Source organism: Leucopleurus acutus (genome assembly GCF_964270905.1).
Source record: "Leucopleurus acutus genome assembly, chromosome: 19".
Taxonomy (NCBI): Eukaryota; Metazoa; Chordata; class Mammalia; order Artiodactyla; family Delphinidae; genus Leucopleurus; species Leucopleurus acutus.
Genome location: NC_139161.1, coordinates 48,295,973 through 48,317,173, shown reverse-complemented (window position 1 = coordinate 48,317,173; position 21,201 = coordinate 48,295,973). Strand labels below are relative to the sequence as shown.

The 21,201-nt window shown below is 55.5% G+C and overlaps 1 protein-coding gene across 2 annotated transcripts in view; it reads right to left on the bottom strand.

Moving 5' to 3' along the window:
- Positions 1 to 8,259: 8,259 nt before the first annotated feature.
- Positions 8,260 to 21,201, bottom strand: part of SGSM2 (small G protein signaling modulator 2) — a gene marked incomplete at its 5' end in the record, with an annotated part of 35,567 nt that continues 22,625 nt past the window's right edge. The window contains 13 exons of one of the 2 annotated variants that reach the window (XM_082860922.1): positions 8,260 to 8,460; positions 8,642 to 8,809; positions 9,297 to 9,393; positions 9,813 to 9,922; positions 10,087 to 10,169; positions 10,603 to 10,727; positions 10,966 to 11,343; positions 12,998 to 13,180; positions 13,431 to 13,559; positions 14,075 to 14,220; positions 14,314 to 14,378; positions 15,111 to 15,264; positions 19,966 to 20,100. In XM_082860922.1, the coding sequence (XP_082717048.1) occupies positions 8,372 to 8,460; positions 8,642 to 8,809; positions 9,297 to 9,393; positions 9,813 to 9,922; positions 10,087 to 10,169; positions 10,603 to 10,727; positions 10,966 to 11,343; positions 12,998 to 13,180; positions 13,431 to 13,559; positions 14,075 to 14,220; positions 14,314 to 14,378; positions 15,111 to 15,264; positions 19,966 to 20,100 (1,862 nt within the window). In that variant the 3' untranslated portion in view covers positions 8,260 to 8,371. The remainder of the gene's footprint in view (positions 8,461 to 8,641; positions 8,810 to 9,296; positions 9,394 to 9,812; positions 9,923 to 10,086; positions 10,170 to 10,602; positions 10,728 to 10,965; positions 11,344 to 12,997; positions 13,181 to 13,430; positions 13,560 to 14,074; positions 14,221 to 14,313; positions 14,379 to 15,110; positions 15,265 to 19,965; positions 20,101 to 21,201) is intronic. The other variant, XM_082860923.1, reaches the window with a different exon arrangement.

Genomic DNA, 21,201 nt, shown 5'->3' with positions numbered 1-21,201 from the left:
TCTGAGCCAGGGGAGGGAGGGGCCTCCCCAGGGAGCTGGGCACAGGGCAGGGGGTCACCCCACTGCACTAGGACTTGACAAAGTGATGAGAGACGCTCTGGCAAACGTGCCGCCTGTCCGGCCTGGTGCCAGCTCCAGAGCCCTTCCCGCCCATCCCCGGAAACCAGTGCGATGTGGACATCGTGTTCTCCCGCCCCCCTGCCCTGCCCACCTCCCTGTGCTGCTGCTGCTGCTATTGCTCTGTCTGGTGAGATGGCTGAGCGCCCGGGCCCTCCCCTCCCAAGCTTCAGCTTTCTCTTCCCTGGGTTCTGGAGGGGAAAGGGGGGAAGCAGAACTGAAGCACCTTGGCCCGGAAAGCTGGGGACTGAGTGGGGCCCTGCTCTGAGTACAGGTGACAGATCCTAGGATGTGGCTTGTGTGGAGTCCCCCAGACTCCAGACAGGTGGGTGCCCCAGCCTGGAGCTCTCCAGCCTGGTTGCAGTCGTTGAGACTCATCACAACAGACTAGTAAAGACAGTTCTCTACTAATAGTAAACCAAACCCAAGCCCTTGCCAAGCTTCCCAGGCCCCTCAACCCTCGCCCCTGGGCTCCTGTCTTAAGGAAGGCAGGCTGAGGGTGGGGGCGGGGAATGAGGAGCTTGGCGGTCTCCTCCTGCCCCCCCTTGACCTCCAGCCAGGTCTGGACTGAGAGGAGGGTGCTCTGGACCCTGTCCCCATCCCTGGACTTGACTCTTGGCTTCCAGAAAGTAGAGAGGAGGTCTGGCCTCTGTTCGGTACTGTGCACTCCCCGGAGGGATGAGTACACCTGGATGCCTCCTTGCTGCCTGGGAGATGGACCAGCGTCTGGTCTGGGTTCCAGGAGCCTGAAGCCACGCTGTTGAGGTAACCAGGAAGTTAAAATCCAGGGGCTTGGCCCTGGGGACCTGTGGGAGGGAGCATGGCCAGACCCGGGAGGACTGTTGTTTCTGACCCAGCTTCTCCATCGCTGGCACCATCTTTCTTTGCTCTGAACGTCCCCCTTTCTCCAGCAGGCCGTTCTGAGCCTGCCCTCCCCAGTGGGGGCTGCTGTGTGCCACCACCTTCCTGCGAGGAAAGGGCCTCAGCTGGGCCAAGGGCGGGGCTGAGCTTGCGGTGGGGAGGAGCGAGGGGGCCTGTGTGTAGGGGACGGTTTTCCCTGCCTTCGCCTCAGCAGACTGCTTTGGCTTCTCTTTTTACGTGCATATTTATTACAAGTGGCCTTGTGTCAGACACACTCAGTTACACATGCGCACACTTGGCTCCCCACCTGGACACACTCACCAATGGCCTTTCAGAGTGTCTGTGGAGGGGGAAGCCAGTGTTCCTGGGTGTGAAGTTTGAAATGACAGCCTGGGGAGGGGGACGCTGAGGAGGCCAGCAAAAGTCTTGAACAGATTGAGCCACCTAAGAACTCCCTTTCAGACCCTTTTGGTCCTGGAGACCTACCTGGGGACCGTTTCCTTGTCTCCTGGGGTGGGGAAAGGGAAGGCCTTCTGGTCACCTCAGAGGTTTCTAGGAGGGCACCCTTGTACCCCCCCCAAATTGCGGCTCCCACCTCACACTTGCCGCCTTTCTGCACCTGCAGCCACTTCCACTACCACCCTGTTTTGGGCGGAGCTGGTTTCACTCTTCCTGGTGTGATTATGTTAGAAAGAGCAGAGGGAGAAGGGCAGGCCTGGCCCCCAGGAACAGTCAGAGAAGTACTGGCGAGCCGTCCTCCTCTCAGCTCTGCTCACCTTGAAACTGTCCTGTTAGCCAGTTGCCCCTCGGGCCTGCACAGATACCTCATCCGCCCGCGACCCTGCCCCTCCCCGCCCCCACTGCAGCAGTGCGGGCCTCGGAATCTAGTGCCGAATGACTATGTCCAGATTGGTGACGATGGGTGTTGTTGCTGTTGTTTTTGTTGTTTTCGTGAACGCTGTGACGCTGTGTGCCCAAGAGGGCAGCCTCCACCCAGCCCTTCCTTGGGCATCTCCCCTGAGAGCTGTCAGGACCACATCTGTCCTCGCCCCGTGGGACCGCCTGCCCCTCCCCTCCCTAGCCCTTCCAGCCTGGGGGATGCGTGCGCATGTGCGCACGCACACAAACACACACACACACATCTTACCTCTCATGCGTGTTTTACTTTTTGATGTTCAGAGTGGCTCACTGGCTGGGAGTCTTTACCTCGGGGAGATGGGGAGGTTGGTTCCTTGGGGGGCCAAAGAAGGGCAGGGAATTCCTGGAAGGGAATTAGGGGTCACCATAACCCCTGCCCTTTCCAGGAACAGCTTCTTCTTCCCCCATCCCAGAGTCCCACCCCCATGCCCCAAAGAGGTGGCCCTTGTTTACAGTGAGGACTTGGTCACTGTGTCTCTGTTTCCTAAAATATAAATCGTAGCGACCCCAGACTGTAGAGATTTTTATGTGTTTGGATACATCTGCTGTGTGGGAAAAAACAAACAAAAAAACTACAAAAACCCTAATTTTGTACATATTGTATTTTTACTATTGAACTGTATTCTAGTGGCTGTTCATGCTCCAAGACATTAGGTATTGAGACATGAATACTATCCATGTAATAAGCACTTGCCTGGAATAAAATATAAAATTGAAATAAACCTGCACTGAAACCCGAGACGGAGCTGCCACCTGCAGCATCTGGGTCATTTTGTTGCAAAAGGAGGCAGAGACCTTCAGGGAAGGACCTCCAGCAAGAAGCAGTAGCATCCTTTCCCTGTTGATGGGTTGGGGGCAGAGTCTTCAAGGAGATTCTAGGCTGATGGAGTTTAGAAAAAAGATGAGGGACCTTACTGTTCTCATCCCAAGGCTCAATCCCCGAGCTCTGAGAACTGCAGTTCTGGTCTTCCTCATGCTTTTGCAATACTTTACACTTCCTCAAACCATTTTTACCAACACTATCTTGTTTCATCTCCTAACAGCTCGGTGAAGGAAATAGGCCAAGAAATAGCAGATGAGGAAACAGGTTCGGGGTGGCTGAGTGACTCGCTAAGGTCACATGACCAGCCGGGGACCTTGTGGAGCTGCAGTCCGATCTCAGCTGGTGCAGAGCTGTCCCCAGGCACGTGCCACCCTGTCCTGGGTCTGTCATGGAGTCGGGGATCCTGAACTCCAGAAAGTTCCAATGGGAAAGCTGGAGGATCCTTTCACAGGAGGGCTTCCTGAGACAGGGTGTACTTCTGGGGTTGTAGTTAGGACAGGTCATCTGGGGAGTCTGTAAGGCTGTCCTTTCAGGGAAAGGAACAAGAAGATGAAGTTGGAGGTCAGGGGTCAAAGAGCCATGTCCTAGGCTGAGCCTTGAAGACCTTGGTCCTTGTAACGACATCTTTTCTCCCCAGTTCAGGAGAAGCCACCCATTTGGCAGGCTGGTAGGTGGGGAGGTAAGGGAGAGTGAGATCAGGGAGCAGTCAGCTGGGCTAAGCTGTAGACCAGCCAGGCCAACTGACTCAACTTCTCTTCCTGGGGTGGGTCTGAGGATGCACGTGGGGATGTCATCGTGGGGAAGGGACTGGTGGCCACCAATGCCGCAGGGTCCCGTGCTCTGAAGACCCGACCTCAAGAGAGGCGGGGCTCGGTGCTCCTCCCCACTACCCTGCAACCCGCCAGCTCCTTTCATTTGTGAGATGCTTGCTCCCTCTGCTGGTAGCTCCAGGAAGTGGTCGGTCCCTTCCACTTTAGGGAAGGCCTGGGGTAAGGGTTAACGTAAACTGAGTGTCAGATGCTGTGCCCCGCACTGGGGACAAAGATGAAGACTCTACCCCTGGCCGTGATGACGCAGTTTCAGCTGAGGGCTATAGTACCTTACTTATGCTTCCTGCTACTTCTTTCCACACACAGCCCCCAGCAGACCCATCGTTTTGGCTGTGGGATTCGCTCTGGCCCTAGAAGCTCAGTCTGGGGTCTGGGAGTGCCAGCACTTCTGGGTGGACCAGAGAAGAGGTGGGAGTGTGTGAAGGAACCAGCCACTTTCCAGGCAAGTTATCAGGGGCCTTTGGTGAACTTTCAGGTGGTGTCACAGCAGAGGGATTTTTTTTTCTTTTTTTTAAGTATACTTGATTTACATACAATGTCACGTTAGTTTCTGGTGTACAGTAAATTCAAATATATATACACATACACGTAGATATTCTTTCACATTCTTTTTCATATCCTTTTCCATTATGGTTTATTATAGGGTATTGAATATAGTTCCCTGTGCTATACAGTAGGGCCTTGCTGTTTATTTTTTAATTTTATTTATTTTTGGCTGCGTTGGGTCTTCGTTGCTGTGCGCGGGCTTTCTCTAGTTGTGGCGAGCGGGGGCTACTCTTTGTTGTGGTGCGCAGGCTTCTCATTGCGTTGGCTTCTCTTGTTGCAGAGCACGGGCTCTAGAACGCAGGCTCAGTAGTTGCAGCGCACGGGCTTACTTGCTCCGCAGCACTTGGGATCTTCCCAGCCAAGGATTGAACCCGTGTCCCCTGCATTGGCAGGCGGATTCTTAACCACTGCACCACCAGGGAAGTCCCTTGTTGTTTATTTTTGTATACAGTAGTTTGTATCTGCTAATCCCAAACTCCTAATTTATCCCTCCCTCACCCCCCTTCCCCTTTGGTAACCATGAGTTTGTTGTCTATGTGAGTCTGTTTTGGTATCAAATTTTAGATTCCATGTGTAAGTGATATCACATGGTATTTGTCTTTCTGTGTCTGACTTCACTTAGTATGATAGTCTCTAGGTGCATCCATGTTGCTGCAAATGGCATTATTTCATTTTTTTAAATGGCTGAGTAGTATTCCGTTGTATACATGTACCACCTTTTATTTAGCCATTCATCTGTTGGTGGACACTTAGGTTGCTTCCATGTCCTGGCTATTGTGAATAGTGCTGCTATGAACATTGGAGTGCATGTATCTTTTCAAATTAGAATTTTCTTTGGATATATGCCCAGGAGTGGGATTGCTGGATCATATGGCAACGCTATTTTTAGTTTTCTGAGGAACCTCCGTACTGTTTTCCATAGTGGCGTCACCAACTACATTCCCGCCAACAGCATAGGAGGGTTCCCTTTTCTTCACACCCTGTCCAGCATTGGACTGTAGACCTTTTAACCAGGGCCATTCTGACCTGTGTGAGGTGATACCTCATTGTGGCTTTGATTTGCATTTGTCTTATAATTAGCGATGTTAAGCATCTTTTCATGTGCCTGTTGGCCATCTGTATGTCTTCTTTTGAGAAATGCCTATTTAGGCCTTCTGCCCATTTTTCGATTGGGTTGTTTTTTTGTTGTTGAGTTGTATGAGCTGTTTGTATATTTTGAAGATTAAGTCTGTGTTGGTCGCATCATTTGCAAATATTTTCTCTCAGTCCGTAGGTTACCTTCTTGTTTTGTTTGTGGTTTCCTTTGCTGTATAAAAGCTTATAAGTTTGATTAAGTCCCATTTGTTTATTTTGCTTTTATTTCTATTGCCTTGGGAGACTGACCTAAGAAAACATTGGTATGATTTATGTCAGAGAATGTTTTGCCTGTGTTCTCTTTTAGGAGTTTTATGGTGTCATGTCTTATATTTAAGTCTTGAAGCCATTTGGAGTTTATTTTTGTGTGCGGTGTGAAGGAGTGTTCTAACTTCATTGATTTACATGCGGCTGTCCTGCTTTCCCACCACACGACTTGCTGAAGAGACCATCTTTTCTCCATTCTCTTGCCTCCTCTATTGAAGATTAATTGGCCGTAGGTGTGTGGGTTTATTTCTGGGCTTTCCGTTCATCAGTTCTAGTAGCTTTTGTGTGGAGTCCTTAGGGTTCTCTCTATATAGTTATCATGTTATCTGCATATACTGACAATTTTACCTCTTCCTTTCCAATTTGGATACTTTTTTCTTTTTCTTGCCTGATTGCTGTGGCTAGGACTTCCAATACTGTGTTGAATAGAATAGGTGAGAGTGGGCATCCTTTTTCCAGATTTTAGCAGGAAGGCTTTCAGCTTTTCACCATGGAGTATTACGTTGGCTATGGGTTTGTCATAAATAGCTTTCACTATGTTGAGATACGTTCCCTCTATACCTACTTTGGTAAGAGTTTTTAATCATGAATAGATGTTACAGCAGAGGGAATTCTGATTGCTCCGGGCTACAAGGTCAGCTAGGGGGTGGAGAGGAGTTTCCTTGAGGGGGCTTATAAGGTCCTGGCCACAGGGTTCCTGGTGTGAACTGGTTTCCTTGCCTGGGCAGCTCTGAGTTGACAGCAGGCCCTAGTGCCCAGAAAGCTAGTGTCCTCTACACCAAACAACATGCTGGTGACTGCAGCCCTCTCTGGAACTGTGGCTGATGGGGCAGTGGCCCTCTGAGGCAGGGGAAGGCAGATGGGAACCTGCTCTTTGAGTCCAGCACTCTCCATGCCTCAGTGAGTTTGACCTCTCCTGCCACTACACCCTCCACACTCCCGCCTGAAGCAGGCATCTCAAAGACAGTGCTCAATGGGCTGGAGCCAAGGCCAGAGAGGCCGGGAGGTCTTGTAGGTTCCCCATCAAGCTCCAGCTCAGGGGGCAGAAAGGCTGGAAAGGGGCGGGGCGGGGCAGGGACTTACATGCCATCCAGAGGCTGGAGAGGCCATTGGTCAGTCTAGGCCTTTCTCTTTCTGACTTACTTCAACTCTCTATGTACTTAGAGTCTGGCTATAATCCTGGACCATTCCACAGCCAAGGCCCCTCTCTTCTGGAAGCTTTGGTTCTCTCTTTTCCCCATCCTTGCCTTGTGGGGCTGGCCCTCTTTACCGCTCAATCCGGAGCTTACAGAATTCCCCAACACAAACACTGACGGTCCAGTGCCAGCCCACAAATAGCCACCAGAGCTTCAAGCATTGCCAAATGCTGTGTTTATTGGTCTGTTACATTGACGAGTATAGTTTCTGAGCCAAAAAACATACACACACTGCTCCTCAAAAAACCACTGAGTCACTAAGGCAGGCACACAACGGCCACTGTGCTTGGTGGAGGCCAAGGACTCACCTGGTGGGTGGGCAATGGGGCAGGCTGGCCTCCAAACAGGTGGTGCAGTGCCCGGGGCAGGGCTGGGCTGGGGAGACTGTGCTGGATGCAGAGGGGTGGCTGGGCCCTTTCTCATGTTTCTCAAATGCAGGAAGTCTCCAGACCTTAGTGATAGCTGGACAGGCCCAACCCTGGGGCAGAGTGGCCTCCTGGCCCCAGAACAAGGCCTAGCCTGCATGTATTGATGAGACGGGAAGTGGGGATGACAGAGCAAGCAGTGTGACTAGGCCTGGGGTCAGGAGCTGGGCCCTTCCTAGCACCTCCATGAGTGAGGGTCCTCTAAGGGGGTTTGTGGGTCCCTAGCGTCCTCGGCATCCTGAGAAGCATGTGGAAGGAAGAGCTAGCCTTGCTTCTCACCAAAGACAAGCTGGGGAGATCCAAGCACCCTCCCCTCCACCTCAGGGACTCAGCAGATGCCTGGGATAGGCAATGGGCTGCCCCAGGCTCTGGAGCCCGTCCCTGAGAGGAGGCCATGACAGGATTGCCTCCCTAAAGAATCAGCCTAGAGAGCGAGTGCTTCTGCCACATCCCAGGTCATTCTGCTGGCAAAAGGATCACGGATACACAGTTTTCGGGGATGCATCTAATGCATAAAGCAAGAGCAGGGTGGTAAGACTGAGACTACAGATACACATGGGTGCACTGTATAGGCCGGGGGGGGGGGCGGTGGTGCATGGGGTCACCTCGGGTGGCCAAAGGCAGTGGCAGTGCTGCTGAGGTGGGTTGCTCCCACCCAGGGCCCATGTTGTTGGGCTGTCCCGCAGTCTCAGGGGAGGGCCTGGAACGCAGCCCAGGTCTCCTGCACCCAAGGCACACACCCAAACTGGCAGCCATTCCGGCTGCTCTAACTGGGGCTGGTGCGTGCACATGCACTGGGCCTGCAGAGGGACGCTCAGAAGAGATACAGCACAGAGTCCCCTTGACCCACCCAGGTAGGGTCCAGGCAACTACAGCCCTCCTAACTCTCCAGGGCCCCAGGAGAGGCCATGGGGAGCTGTCCAGGCTGGGGCTGCCAGTGGCAGTGGGACTATCCCCAGGTGTTTGAGAGGGGAGCAGGGTAAGTGTCCCCCAAGGCAGCCATTCCCTGAGGCTGACCCCTCCCTCCCCGGTCCTGACCTGAGGGCATCCTGGCCCCTGACTCGCCCTGAAGGGCCAGCACTGCCCGGAGTCCGATCCCAGGCTCACAAGCGCTTTGTTAGGAATACAGTTGGGCAGGTGGGTCGGCTGGGGGCTGGGGCAGTCTTGGCTCTGCCGCGCCTGCACCTCCCTCTGCGGGACCAAAGGGGCCCGGAGCCCAGGCTCTGGTGGGCTGCTGCCCCCTGGCCACAGCCCTCACTTGTTCTCTATGAGCATCTGCACCTTGTGGACGAGGTCCCGGGCGATCCGCAGGATCTCCTGGGCGTCGTGATGCTCAGCCCGCTCTGGGGGGAACATGGATAACTGAGCGGGGGCAGCAGTCTGGGAGGAGCCCTGGGGCTGCCCACCCTGCTCCGCTGTCACATCTGCTTACGGGGCAGGGGCAGTATTCCCGAGGGCCCCCCAAACCCTGTGGAGGCCCCCACGGCCCTGCTGAGGCAGCCGGAATGGCCGAGTGGCTCCTACCGTTGAAGAACTTGATGATGTCAGTGAAGTCCATGTTGTTGTCACGGATGATCTCTCGGTAGGCCTCCACCAGGGCCAGGGCGATGAACAGGACAAAGTGCTCCGAGGAGATGTGCCGGGCTGCCCAGATCACCTCCCACACAGCAAACACATCCTCATACGGCAGCTCTGGGGACGGCGAGGGGCTGAGGCTGGGCCTGGCTGTCCACAGGCCTCTGGACAGAGCCTCGTGCCGAGACAGAGCTCCAGGGGCCAGAGTCCTGGGACTCTCTCCACCACAGGAGCCTCTCCAGGAGAGCAGTTCTCTGCCCCAGACCAAGGCCCCACCCTTTGCCCTTGTAGTTCCTGCACGCCGGCCTCCTGCAGAGGCCACGTCGCACTACAGCAGCCTTTTATAGGCCTTGGTGCTCGGGAAGATTTGGTTCGAAAACAGTTCTGAAAACCATTGCCTTTGGGTGATTTTCAACCCTAGCTGCGCTGTGGACTCACCTAATGGCTTTTAAAATCACCACACTTAGGAGGTCTGGGGCTGGGTGGGGCCCAGGGCTCCTCAGGGGGTTCTAAAATACAGTGTGGGTTGAGAACCACTGACTTCGGGGAAGAGGGCTCTCCCACCGCCCCTGACCCCAGGCCCACTCTCCAGCCCGCCTCTCACCTCTCTTAAAATCCAGCAGGAACCAGCGGTAACAGAAGTAGAAGTGGGTGTAGTCTCCATTCTGATGCATCAGTTCAAACAGCTCTGAGTCCAGGATCTGGTTTGAGTGGAGAACGGGAGCCAGACTGAACCCGTGCTGCCTCTCCCCAGCGCCCTGCCGCCCCGGGCCCCTCCGCGGGGCCTCCCTGGCTGCCTAGCAGCTGCTCCCGCCCCTCCCGTCCAGGCTGCACTCTGCAGCCCCACCTGTCTCTCTGGGATGTACTCTTTGGAATGATGCCACATTCTGGGTGATTTCATCATCAACCGCGCTACTCGCCAGAACTTTCACGAGCATAAGCGTTCACACGCTGACACTCCTCAATTAGTAAGGCTGACAATGGTGTGTGTGGGGGCGTTAATGAAAGAAACTACGCATACGTAAAAAACATTTTGGGAGCTTTCCCCGGTCTCCCCGTGGATTGATGAACAAGCCCAGCGCTGCCCGGTCACTTGCCCCCGGGCTGCTGCCAGCCTCACCTGGATGAGGGAGCGCATGTTGGCAAAGTGGGCGTCCATGGCACCCCCGTTGGGGAAGTTCTGGCTCATCCTCTTCATGAGGTGGCTGAAACAGCTGTAGGCCAGCTGGTCTGTGGGGAGGTGGGCGTGAGGCCGGCAAGGCAGGAGACCCCAAAACCTCAGTCCGCAGGGGGGACAGGGCCGGCTCACATGCCCACCCATGAAGACCATGCCATCCCCTTTTCCTTTCTCCAGCTTGGGTCAGCCCAGGCCCAATCCAACACCCCCTCCTCACCATTGTCGAGGACAACCAGGAGGGGCGCCAGCAGGTCGCACATGCCCTGCACGTAGCCCACGTCCAAGTGCTCCCACACGTAGCTGAAATGCCAGGGAGAGTCACTGTGGGTGTGTGCCATCCTCCCCTCCCCTCAGGAACTCCTGGGGAGACGGCCCCTAGAGCAGCCTGCTCCCCAGAGGTCAGACTTTCTGCGACCCTAAAGCACTGGAGCACAACGGCGAACAACCCATAGCCTCTGTCCTCAAGGCCCTCAGGGGCTCAGGGAGACAGACTGGACAGGCCATCACCACCTGACATGCGGGGTGGGGGTCCTCTAAGGCTTCCTGGATAAGCATGGCCAAAGCTGAGATCTGAAAGACCTCGAGAATGACGAGGGGGTGGGGTGGGGGGCACAGCAGACGGAGGGAGCCGAGCGTGAGTCGGGGACAGGGCAGGGGAGCAGGGCGCTGCCGGGTCTAACCTTTCACAGAGCAGGGCCCCCGCCTCCCACGGAGCCCAGCCCCACAGTGGCACCTGCACATGATGTCTCTGAGCCGCTCGAGGTTGGGGGGTGTGAAGTACCAGTAGTTGCGGTCACATCGCTGCACATCCTTGTCTATGCGGTGCAAATTTAAGGCCACGGTGTCCAGTAATTCTATCTGGAGGAGCGGAGGGCCCTCAGGGGTGAGTTGGGGGCTGGAGGTGATGCCCGAAAAAAGGAAGGCAGCAAAGGCAGGGAACCAAGGGACTCAGAGGACAGAGTCCTGTGGGGTTGCTGCGAGATGGGCTCAGTGCCTCCCTCCAGGACAGTCCAGGCCACCCCACCCTCTGCCCCGCCAGCCCCTAACCCCAGCCTCTGGGGCCGCTGAGAGCAGTGCCTGGGGAACGACCACATACAGTGTAGGCAGCAGCACACACGGCGGCGAGCTCCTCCCCGGCCTCCAGCTCGCCGGCCCGCGAGGCCTCCTGGCTGGGGTCCTGAGGCTTGGAGACCTGGGCTGCAGGGACCAGCCCGTCAGAGCCTTCCTCCCCACCTACGTTCTCCTCCTCAAAGCCCATGCTCTGGCCCTCATCTATGCTCGACTGGATGCCCGAGGCCACGGAGTAATTGCGGGAGGAAGGCAGTCCTGAGTCTGGAGAGTCGAACTCCACCGACGGTTGCTCCACCATGGTGCTGCCAGTGGGCCCGGCCCCCGCCCCCTGCTCAGGCTCTGGTCTGGGATCTTCGGGGCCCAGGGGCCTTGGAGGCTCCAGGTCATCCACAGAGACAAACACCTGGTGGGGGCAAAGGTGGCGGGGCTCACACCTGCACTCCAGCACCGTCCCTCAGCTCGGCATCTCCTTCCTGGGTCAGAGCTGAGAGGGATGGAGAAGTCTCCTCACACCCCCACTCCCACCCCATGGCCTCTAGCACTGCCTCCCCCGGGTGCCAAGTGCCCCCTTTGACCCAGCTGACCAGGCTCCAGGAAAACATGAAAACACCGTCTCCAGCCCCATCTGGTCTCACACTGGTGAGAAAAAGTGTGAAGCGCTTCCTGTGGCTGCTGCAGGGAAGAAGGGGAACCGGAGGCCTGGACGCTCGATGGCCAGCGTAAGTGTCACTCTACAAACACAGAAGTCATGAGGCTGCCTTGGGTCAGGACAGCTTCCATAGTGTCTTTGGTGTGGCCTCTGGGGCAGCCTATGGATGCGGCAACTGGAGGGGTTAGGAAAAATAAGTTCTTCCTTATTTTCAGTACTGAATGTTCTGTAGAAGGCAGGAAACCTCTCTAGCAAGTACCTAATCGGTTATATTAGCTGCAGACAAACTGAGGAGAGGTAAGAAGTGAAAAGAAACATATTCTACTGATTGAAACAGTCCACACTCCCACAGGTAAGTCACAGGGAAAAGAAGAGACACATACATACAGTTTTGTTTCGTTTTGTTTTTCTATTTGGACTATGTAGGGAAGGAAATGCTTAAAAAGACTTTTCACTTTGGGCAAGAAGCATGAAGCACTGTTCGGTTAGTGTCAGGTACGGCCATGATTCTGAGGCAATTCAGAGCCTCAGAATAGTGCCAGTGAGAAAGGATACTTGAGTCCATAAGCTAAGCAGCTGGGGCATTGGTACAGACTCAGGATTTTACAAAACCCAAAGCAGAAAGAGTGTTATGTTCACAAATAGGGGATTAAGAACAAAGCCCATGGAAAGGAGAGTGTACCTTGGTTATATTTCTTTAAGTCTTGCTCCAATTTGAGTTATCTGTTAGTATTAGTAAGGAGTTAAGTAACAAGAATATACACTATCTAAAGAGGCAATTTTAAAGAAAAAACGTAAGTTAATGAAACAATGTCCTGAAAACTGAAACTTATCAGTTCTGGTTGGGCCAAGCAGCCATAGTTTGGGACTTGATGTTCACCTAAAAGTCAGGGGTGAGGCCAGAAGAACCGCACAGGCTGTGAACTGGCTTTGCATAGTCAACTCTATAAGGTGGGACTGCTGTTAAGTGCTCCCCTGGTCTCTGGCCAACAGCTCTTGCAGGAGCTTCTGCAATCAGAGGAGAGTAGAGCTGAGAGGGGGCACTGAGGCCCCGAGATGGGAAGAGAAGTCACTCATCTTGTCACTAGTGGACCTAGGACTAGAACCTAGGGAGGCCCATTCCTAGCCTTCAGCTCTCTCTACAAAGAGGGAGAGCCTACCTAATGCCCCATAAATTTATCCTCCTCTGCTAGTCCATTAGAACAGAACACAGCGCGCCATGTCATTTTATTCCTGCAACACCCAGAGAAGTGGGCAGCAGGGGACCGTCATCCCATTTTTCAGTGGAAGAAAATGAGACACAGATGCACTAAGCTGTTCTCCAGGGCTCCACTGCCAGCGAACACTAGAGGGCAGGCCTACAGCGCTGGTGGCCCCGCCCCCGGCCCCCAGGTCCCCTCGGGCTCACGTCATTGCTGATGGTGGAGTCTCGGTGGATGAGGTGCTGCACGTGGCTGTCGATGCTGCTGCCTGAGGAGAACTTGGTGAGCGTAGCTGGGTGAGCCTCCCGCTCCCGCTGCCTCACCACCACCTCGCAGGCCTTCCACTCCGCCAACACCCGCTGGTACCTCGCTGCCACCACTGTGTCCACCTGTACTCAGACCACAGCGTGACCATGGCGGGAGGGGTGCACCAGGTCCTCCTCTGCAGCTGTCCTCCTGGGACAGCTGGAGACTAGGGTCGGGCCTCGGGGTGAAGACAGTGGGGCCCCCCTGCTAACATCTTCCTCTGCCCTGTTCCTTTCTGGCTGGGAGGAGGCTGAGGCTTCTGAGGCCCCCTCCCTGCTTCCCATGGCCTGGCTCCCCATCTCCCTACCCCCATGGGGAACAGGCTCCCCTTACCTGTTCCATCTCCTTCTTGCTCATGCCAAACTTGTAGTGGCCAAGCAGAAACGGCCAGACGTCCTTGCGGACCTCGTGCTCCACGCCGCCAGTGTAAACCTGCCGCAGCAGCTCCAGCTCCTTGTAGTTCTGAGGGACCCAGGGGGGGAAGACTATGCAGCCCCTGCGGTCTCTGCAGCCCAGCTCGGCGACCCCATGCCCTGAGAGCTGGGGCTGGGGACGGTGATTCGTTTGGTCACTCTGCTGAAACCCAGGCAAACCCAGCTATGGGACCGTCACATCCTCCCTGCCCCCAGACTAGAGCTGGATGCAGATCTACTTCAACCCTGCTTCCTTCCAGGGCAGAAAAGGAGCCCAGAGAGATGAGGGGGTTTCCTCAAGGTCGTGGAGTAATGCAGAAGCAGAATGGACTTCCTGTCCAGTCCCCTTCCTGTGGAAACCCACAGGACTAGTTGTGAGGCTCAACCTTGACCCAGGCACTCCAAGGCCATCAGTCCTGGCCTGTCACCCCTGACCCTGGACCACCTTTTACCTGAACGCCCATGTCGTCTGTGAAAGCCACTCACGGAGCAGGCTGGCCTGCTCTCCCTGCCGGCCCCAGCCCCTCGAGCCGGCCTCGGCCCCTGGCACCCCGGAGCGCGCACCTTTTCGTTCTTTTGATACTTGTTCCACATGTCCCTGGTGAGGCCCCCCGAGGCCCCCGGTGGCCGGGCGGGTGGGATGATGTTGTGATGCACCAGCGCTGACAGGTGGGTCCGCACCGTGGACAGGTGGCGGCAGTACGCCAGCCCTGGGGGGAGCCGGGAGCTCGTGACCCTCTGTCCCGGTGCCTCCCCCTGCCCCTGCTCCCACCCCCTGCGGCCCCACCTCACCCCACACTCACAGCCATAGAAGGCCCGGGACACGATCTGCCTCTTCATGCTCTCACACAGCAGCCTGAGGGGCAACCTGTGGAATCAACCTGACTCAGGGCTGCTCCTCCGGAGGGAAGCGTGAGAAGGAAGGACCTTCTGGCTCAGAGGGCGGGTGGCGCAGGGAGCCGGATCTACAACCCAGAAGCATGGCAAGGGCTCCCTGGCCCTGCCAGCTACCCTGGGTAGAGCTGCTGGGGGCCCAGCCTGGCCCCCAACCACCCAGGGGATCTTGGGCAACTAACTTCATGTTAGTGAATCTTGGTTTCCTCATGTGAAAATGGAGAGAGCCATCCGGGGTCAACAGGTGCAACTGGTGAAAAAGCCGTCGGCAAGCATCAAGTGTGGGCACGTGACCCTCACGCAAATGCCATTCACACGCTGGTCCTGGCACGTGGCAGATGCCCAGATACCTGCTGAGTGTCCTCAGACGGCAGCCTGACGGCAGGATCCAGGTCCACCTGGGGAGCTCCAGGTACTGAGCACTTGCTCTGTGCCAGGCACAGCGCTGGGCACTCACGTGGGTCCTAGACCTCATTCAGTCCTCACAAGTACCTTAGGGAGAAGGGGGTATTATCCCCATCTTACAGAGGAGGAAACTGAGGCTCAGACATGGAGAAGCTCAGAGAGACTCAGCCGCTTGTCAAAGTCACATGGGGAGCAGAAATGAACTTCAAACCCAGGTGTGTCCAACTAGAGATCACCCTTCAGGCAAGTGACACAGCCCCAATGGACAGACGGACACACACGGATGGACACACCCACTCACCGGTCGGGGACACAGCTGCAGTGGCTGGGGGGTACGTATGGGGAGCTGCTGGTGGAGTAGGAGAGGCAGGAGGAGTCCTGGCTGCACAGGGGCTCCAGGTGCCAGGCTGGCAGGCTGGGTCCAAAGCCCTGCATCTCAATCATGTCGCCAGCATCTGAGGGCAGGAAGGGGGCCATGGTCAGGGCCCGGCAGGTCTCCTCCCCCAAGTACCCTGCAGCATGCCCACCTCTGTGCCCAGAGCTGCAGCATGAAGTCACCCTTTGGTGGAAAACCACAGGGGTGGTGCCTGCCTGGCCCAGGGTCCAGAGCCCAGAGTTGGAAGTGGTGGAGAGAGAGGGCTCCTGACACTTCCCAGCGTCCACCTAGTCTTTCTGAACGTGGTAAGATACTTTCACTGGGTCATGGATGATTGTGTCTATTCTCTCCATCTTGCTATAAGCAATGGAATAGACACTTGTTTTTCTAGAGGGAGGAGAAAAAAGAAGGAACAAGAAAAGCCTGAGCTCTCTGAAATGCTGCCAGCCGCCTTGGCCTTCCAGGATTCAGCCTGGTCCTCTTGGGCAAACTCTGGGATGTGCAGGAAGGTGCCTGGAACATTGCAAACTTTGAACCTTCCCATGCCAGGAGCGCCCACTGATCAAAGCCCCTGAAGGACCCCTGAGCCACCAGTCCTGGTCCACAGACCTCATCCCCGAGGGTTCTAGACCTGGCGGCCAGTGGCTAAGCAGGAGCAGTGCTCCCTGCCCAGGCCAGGTGCCCCCAAGTTCGCAGCAGTGGGTGAGCTCTCCATCCTTGCCTCGCCTGACTGCACTGCATGGTGGCCTCCTGCAAACACGCAGGTGAACTGGCAGGAAGGGCAAAGGTTCCAGGGCTGCCGGGCCACTGTGGGGATGAGGGTGGCAGCTGGGCATGCACGTTCCACCATCCAGAAGAATGTACCCGGTGCAGCCTCAGAAGACAGCTCCTTGGACAATTTTACACCGCAGCTGACCAAGCCTCCTCAGCCGGCCCAGCTAGGCTGAATCAGAACTCAAGACCCTTGAGAGCTTCGAAGGCCCACGTGGGGCAGGCACTGCTCGTGGGGGACTCTGGCAGGTCCAGTGAGCCACAAAGATGAAGCACAGTAAGGGCAGAAAGTGAAAGGACCAGGAGATGACGCCAGGAAGGAGGGAGAGAAAGAGAAGAGTGAAGAAGACAAGGAAAGAGAGAGAGAGCTGTGTGTGTGATAGGCTTCTTTCAAGCAGTAGTTCTTTTCTGCGAATTATGGCCTGGGCCCTGGCCTGCTATGAGTCTGGAGCAGACCTAGGCCTGGTTTTTGTGGGAGCCAGACTCCAGCTCTGGGTGTGCCTTGGTGGGGAGGGCTGAGCTGACCCCCTCCAGTCCCCTCAGGGGCTGCCCTGTCTTGGCCCCAGGGCTCTCTCCCCAGACCCACGGCTGGGATTTTTATAGATATCTGGCCCTTCAGCTCCACCAGGAGGCAAATTAAGGGAACACACTTGGTGTGGAGGGGCTGCGGCTCTGGGAGTGAGGGGTTGCAAGCCATGCCTGAGACTCTGGGAAGAAGAAGGAGGGGGCAAATGCAGGTGGGATGGGGCAGGAGCCCAGCTCAGGCCCCTGCAGCAGGCAGGAGAGAGGCCAGTGGTGGGAGGAGCCGGGGGGGTGGGGTGGGCGGGCGTTGTGTGTGGCAGGAGCAGGCCCAGCCAGGTAGGCAGCAGGTAGCAGGCGGGCAGGCAGGGGGTTGCCAGGTGCAGAGGGTGGGCACACAGGGAAACAAGTTCATGCCCAGAAAGCAGGGCCCAACCAAGGCAGACTCCTGGGTCAATGCTCTTCACCTTAATTCTCCAGGAAGGAGCTGAACCAGCCAGCATTGAACACTGCATCTCTGAATTAACCCAGTGCAGACAGCTGGAGCTCTGGAGTGACTGGGCGAGGGGCAGCAGGCTGGACGGGGGTCTGCCGGGCCAGCTTTGACTCTGACTCTCTCCTCTGAGCGTGAGGAAAGTTTGAAGCAAAACAATTAGGGTGATTGAACCCCACAGCCCCTAAGACTCCGAGTGAAAGGTGCCTGGCCTGGAGCAGAATTAGAGTGAACAGCATCTCTGCTCTGTGGGGAGGCAGCAGGAAAAGGAGGAGAGGGGGGGAAGGAGAGTCTGGACACCCGCCACTTGATTCACATGCACAAGTCACGCATGTCGCAGGCCTGGAAAGCAACGGCTAGCAGAACGGACTCAACAGTGTTGTCATTACGGACTGGAGTGGAGACGGGGGCTCCCATACCATCTCCCCAGCCACCTGCTGATTCTGCTTCCACACCTCCTCCCCTTTCTCAAGTGTTGGGGTCCCAGGGGCTACACACTGGGTCGGTCTGACCCCTGAGTTCCCCAAGAGGATGTCCAAACAAGCCCCGAGGCCTCTGGACCCTGTAAGTTTCTCTGACCCTGGAGGCCTCAGCTCTTAAGAGCAGCCAGGGATGGCTTCCTGTCTCCAGGTCCACTAATTAGGGGCTCTACTGGGACTCCCGCCCCACCACAGCCTCCAGCCTGACTATAATTTGTGGGGCGAGAAGGGGCTCCCTGGCTCAGCTTCCCCACACGGCTCCAAGTCAGCTAACCTGGAAATAAGCGTCAGCCTCAAGCCCAGGTTTGCAAGGAACCAGGTGGCAGGCAACAAACATGACAAGTGAGGAGGCTCCCCCAAGTTCCCACCAGCTGGCCTGCAGGTCCCACTGGAAGGGCTGGGAGCGAGGGCCGGCACAAGGACAGGAATGTGATGGGTAAGGGGGCAGTTGGCAGTTGTGCTGAGGGTGTGCTAGGTGTGTTCTAGGCCGTGGACTTGGTCGCCCATTTCAGGCTTGGTGGCTGAGCTAAGGAACTGGGTTCTTTGGTAGAATTTTGTGGAAGCATAAGGAGAGTGTCACATATTCCTAGACGCCCCCTGTAGGGGCAGGGAAAGGGGAGAAGGAATTAATCTGTGGCCAGGGGCAGAGGGGAGAGAGAAGTTAGGAGTTTGGGATTAACATATATATATTACTATATATAAAATAAACAACAAGGACCTACTGTATAGCACAGGGGACTATATGCAATATCTTGTAAAAATCTATAATGGAAAAGAATCTGAAAAAGAATATATATATATAACTGAATCACTTTGCTGTGTACCTGAAACTAACACAACACTGTAAATTAGGGACTTCCCTGGTGGTGCAGTGGTTGAGAGTCCGCCTGCCGATGCAGAGGACACGGGTTCGTGCCCCGGTCCGGGAGGATCCCATATGCCGCGGAGCGGCTGGGCCTGTAAGCCGTGGCCGCTGAGCCTGCGCGTCCGGAGCCTGTGCTCCGCAACGGGAGAGGCCACAACAGTGAGAGGCCCGCGTACCACAAAAAATAAACAAAAAAAATTGTAAATTAACTATACTTCAATTTAAAAAATGGTTTAAAAAATTAAAAATAAAAATAAATTAATTAGTTAGAAGAATGGTAGGGAATTATTCAAATGGATTCAGGGAGGCATAAACAAATTGGAAGATATTACTGTAATAATCTGCCTCACAAATTCAATGTTCCAATATTTAAAAGAAGCTGAAATTAGGGGTGTGGTGTATGTGTGTGTGTGTGTGTGTGTGTGTGTGTGTGTGTGTGTGTGTGTGTGTGTGTGTTTAATAGAAATCTATTGACTTCCGAGCGTTGGCTGTAATGTCTGCAGTTGGACGTGGCTATGGATAGCAGTCATGCCCCCTGCACCAAGGTGCTTTGGTAGGGCAATTGGATCAAAGGGTTCCATGTTTGCATTAAGGTCTGATGAAATAGAGATGGGTTGACACTTCATTCTGGACAATGGTGTCTTAACTTTCTTCTCCTACTTGTTGTATAAACCCTACCCTCATCTCCTAAAAGGTTGGGGATTATATATTTAATTGGTCATTCTTAGAGTATAGAAAAGAGAGATGAAGCCTTTCCCGCTAGCTCCTATATGAACAATAAATACTTTTAATGAAGAAAAAGAAATTCACCTGTGGCATGGGAATGGTGGGGGTGGGGAGCCTCCCCTAAACTCCAAGACAGGTGGCCTCGGCCCTTCAGAAGCAATCTTCCCTGAGCACCTGGGCCTGGCCCTCACTGGTCCCCTGACCGGTCCCTCTCTACAAGTCTAGCTCTGCACTGAGTGGTGGACAGAGGAGCTGTGGGCACTGTCCTGTCATTTCCAATGAGGGGGCCTCGGTAACCCTGGAGTCAGGTCCATGAGGGCGGGAACACACCTGTCTTATATCCTTGGCACAGATATTTCTAGATTTCATGCTGAAGTACCAGCTGGGTAAACTGAGCCCCAGGTCTCTTTCCATGGTGACCCTGACCCCTCACCTGACCACAGCTGACTCCTGTCCCCATGAGCCGTCCAGCCCCTACCCCTGCTAAAGAGGGGCCTGGTACTTCTGTCCTGTTTCCGTTAAGTCAGGAGTCAGAGGCACAGGGCCCGTCTTCCCAGCCAGCAGGAGAGAAAGAAAGAGACACTGTCCTGGGTTTGCCAGCATGACCCCTCCAGAGTGGGAACAGGGCTCTCAGAGAGCCATTCCTTTCCAACAGGGAACCAGATAATCAGACCTTCCCACCAGTCGATCTCTTCCCTCTCGGGTGCAAAGCCCTCTCCTCACGTTCAATGGGGAGCCCAGAGTCAACTGCATTTTGTACTGTCCCCTCCTGCCAGCACCTCCTTCCACCCTCCCTGATCTGCCTCCTGGGTGCAAGTCCCATAATGCCAACACTGCCATGTGAGCCCCTGCGGTGGGTGGCAGGTGGGCCCAGGGGGGTGGGGCGGGAGGACGGGGTGGGTCAGGGAGAGGGGGAGGGATAAAAACCTTTCATCGGACTGGGAGCTGTGAGGTTCCGCGAGCAGATCATTGAGAGCATCGCGTGTAGTCTATCCTCCTCTTCCTCATCATCGTCCACCGAGGCCGCGCGGCTGGCCGCTAGGTGGTGGTAGTTAATAGTGACTGCTCAAAAACAATAGCAGAGATGCAGAGGCATGAGGACCCTAGTCCCGCGGGGCAGGAGGGTCCGCACTCCCTCCTTAGGGAGAGCAGAATGGAGTCTGGGTCACCTTGAGCCTGCAGGGCATGGAAGAGGGGAAGGGGGGACCTGAGAGTCTTTAGATGAGTTACTGGGCAAAGTATGGAAGAAGGTGAGGACCTGGCGGCAGCTCCAGAGCTCCACTCTTGGAGGATGCCCTCTCTAGGAAGAACAGAAGAGAGAGAACTGATGGGGGCGCCAGGGTAGTGAAAGACAGGGACTCCCCAGCCCTGGCCGAGGCGGGGCATGACTGCTGGCAGGTGGATCCCAGTCACTCTTCGGCTCGTGTCATGGTCAAGCTGAACCACATCTGAGGGTTACCCCAAATCCCCCGCTTCAGACTATAAACCCGACCTTCTAAGGGCTTCCCAGAGCTGCTCTCCAGGAGCCTGGGTCACCCCGCTGGGCTTCAGCTCCTTGAAGTGACTGGAACTGGGAAGTACCAAGGCTTGAAGAGGGCAAGCGGAAGCTACAAAATCTGCGGCAAGCAAGAGCCTGAGGTTAAACGCCAGGTCTGCAAACACGTTCTGGCCAAAGCTGAGCCTTCTCTTCATCAGGCACTCCTGGGAGGGAAGGGGGCCCCAGGTCTCCTGCCCTCCGAGCCTGGTAACAGAGAACTCGCGCTGTGGCTGTGTGTTTGCAGTCTGGGCAATCTGTCCACTAATACGGAGACAACTTGTCGACAGCTTATTGGCACGAGTTAGCACATTTTGGGAGCAGGTGGTCTGGCTGGCAATAAGTGCTCTGGGCTGGCAAATTCCATGACCTTATCCCCGAGATCAGCCATTCTGGCCTGGAGAAACCTATGGGCAACAGCAGTGCTCTGACCAGAAAGGGAGCTCGTGTCTTGGTAGATGCCTATGGACAAGCCCCCTGGGGCCCAGAGGGGTTATGTCCACGTGGGGCAGGACCCATGAGGGTCAAGTCACTTTTCAACTCCTGGCCCCACAGATTCCCACTGCAGCTCCAAATCTCACCCCAGACGCCCCCCTACTCCTGCTAATGCTCCCCTCATCAGTAGCTGG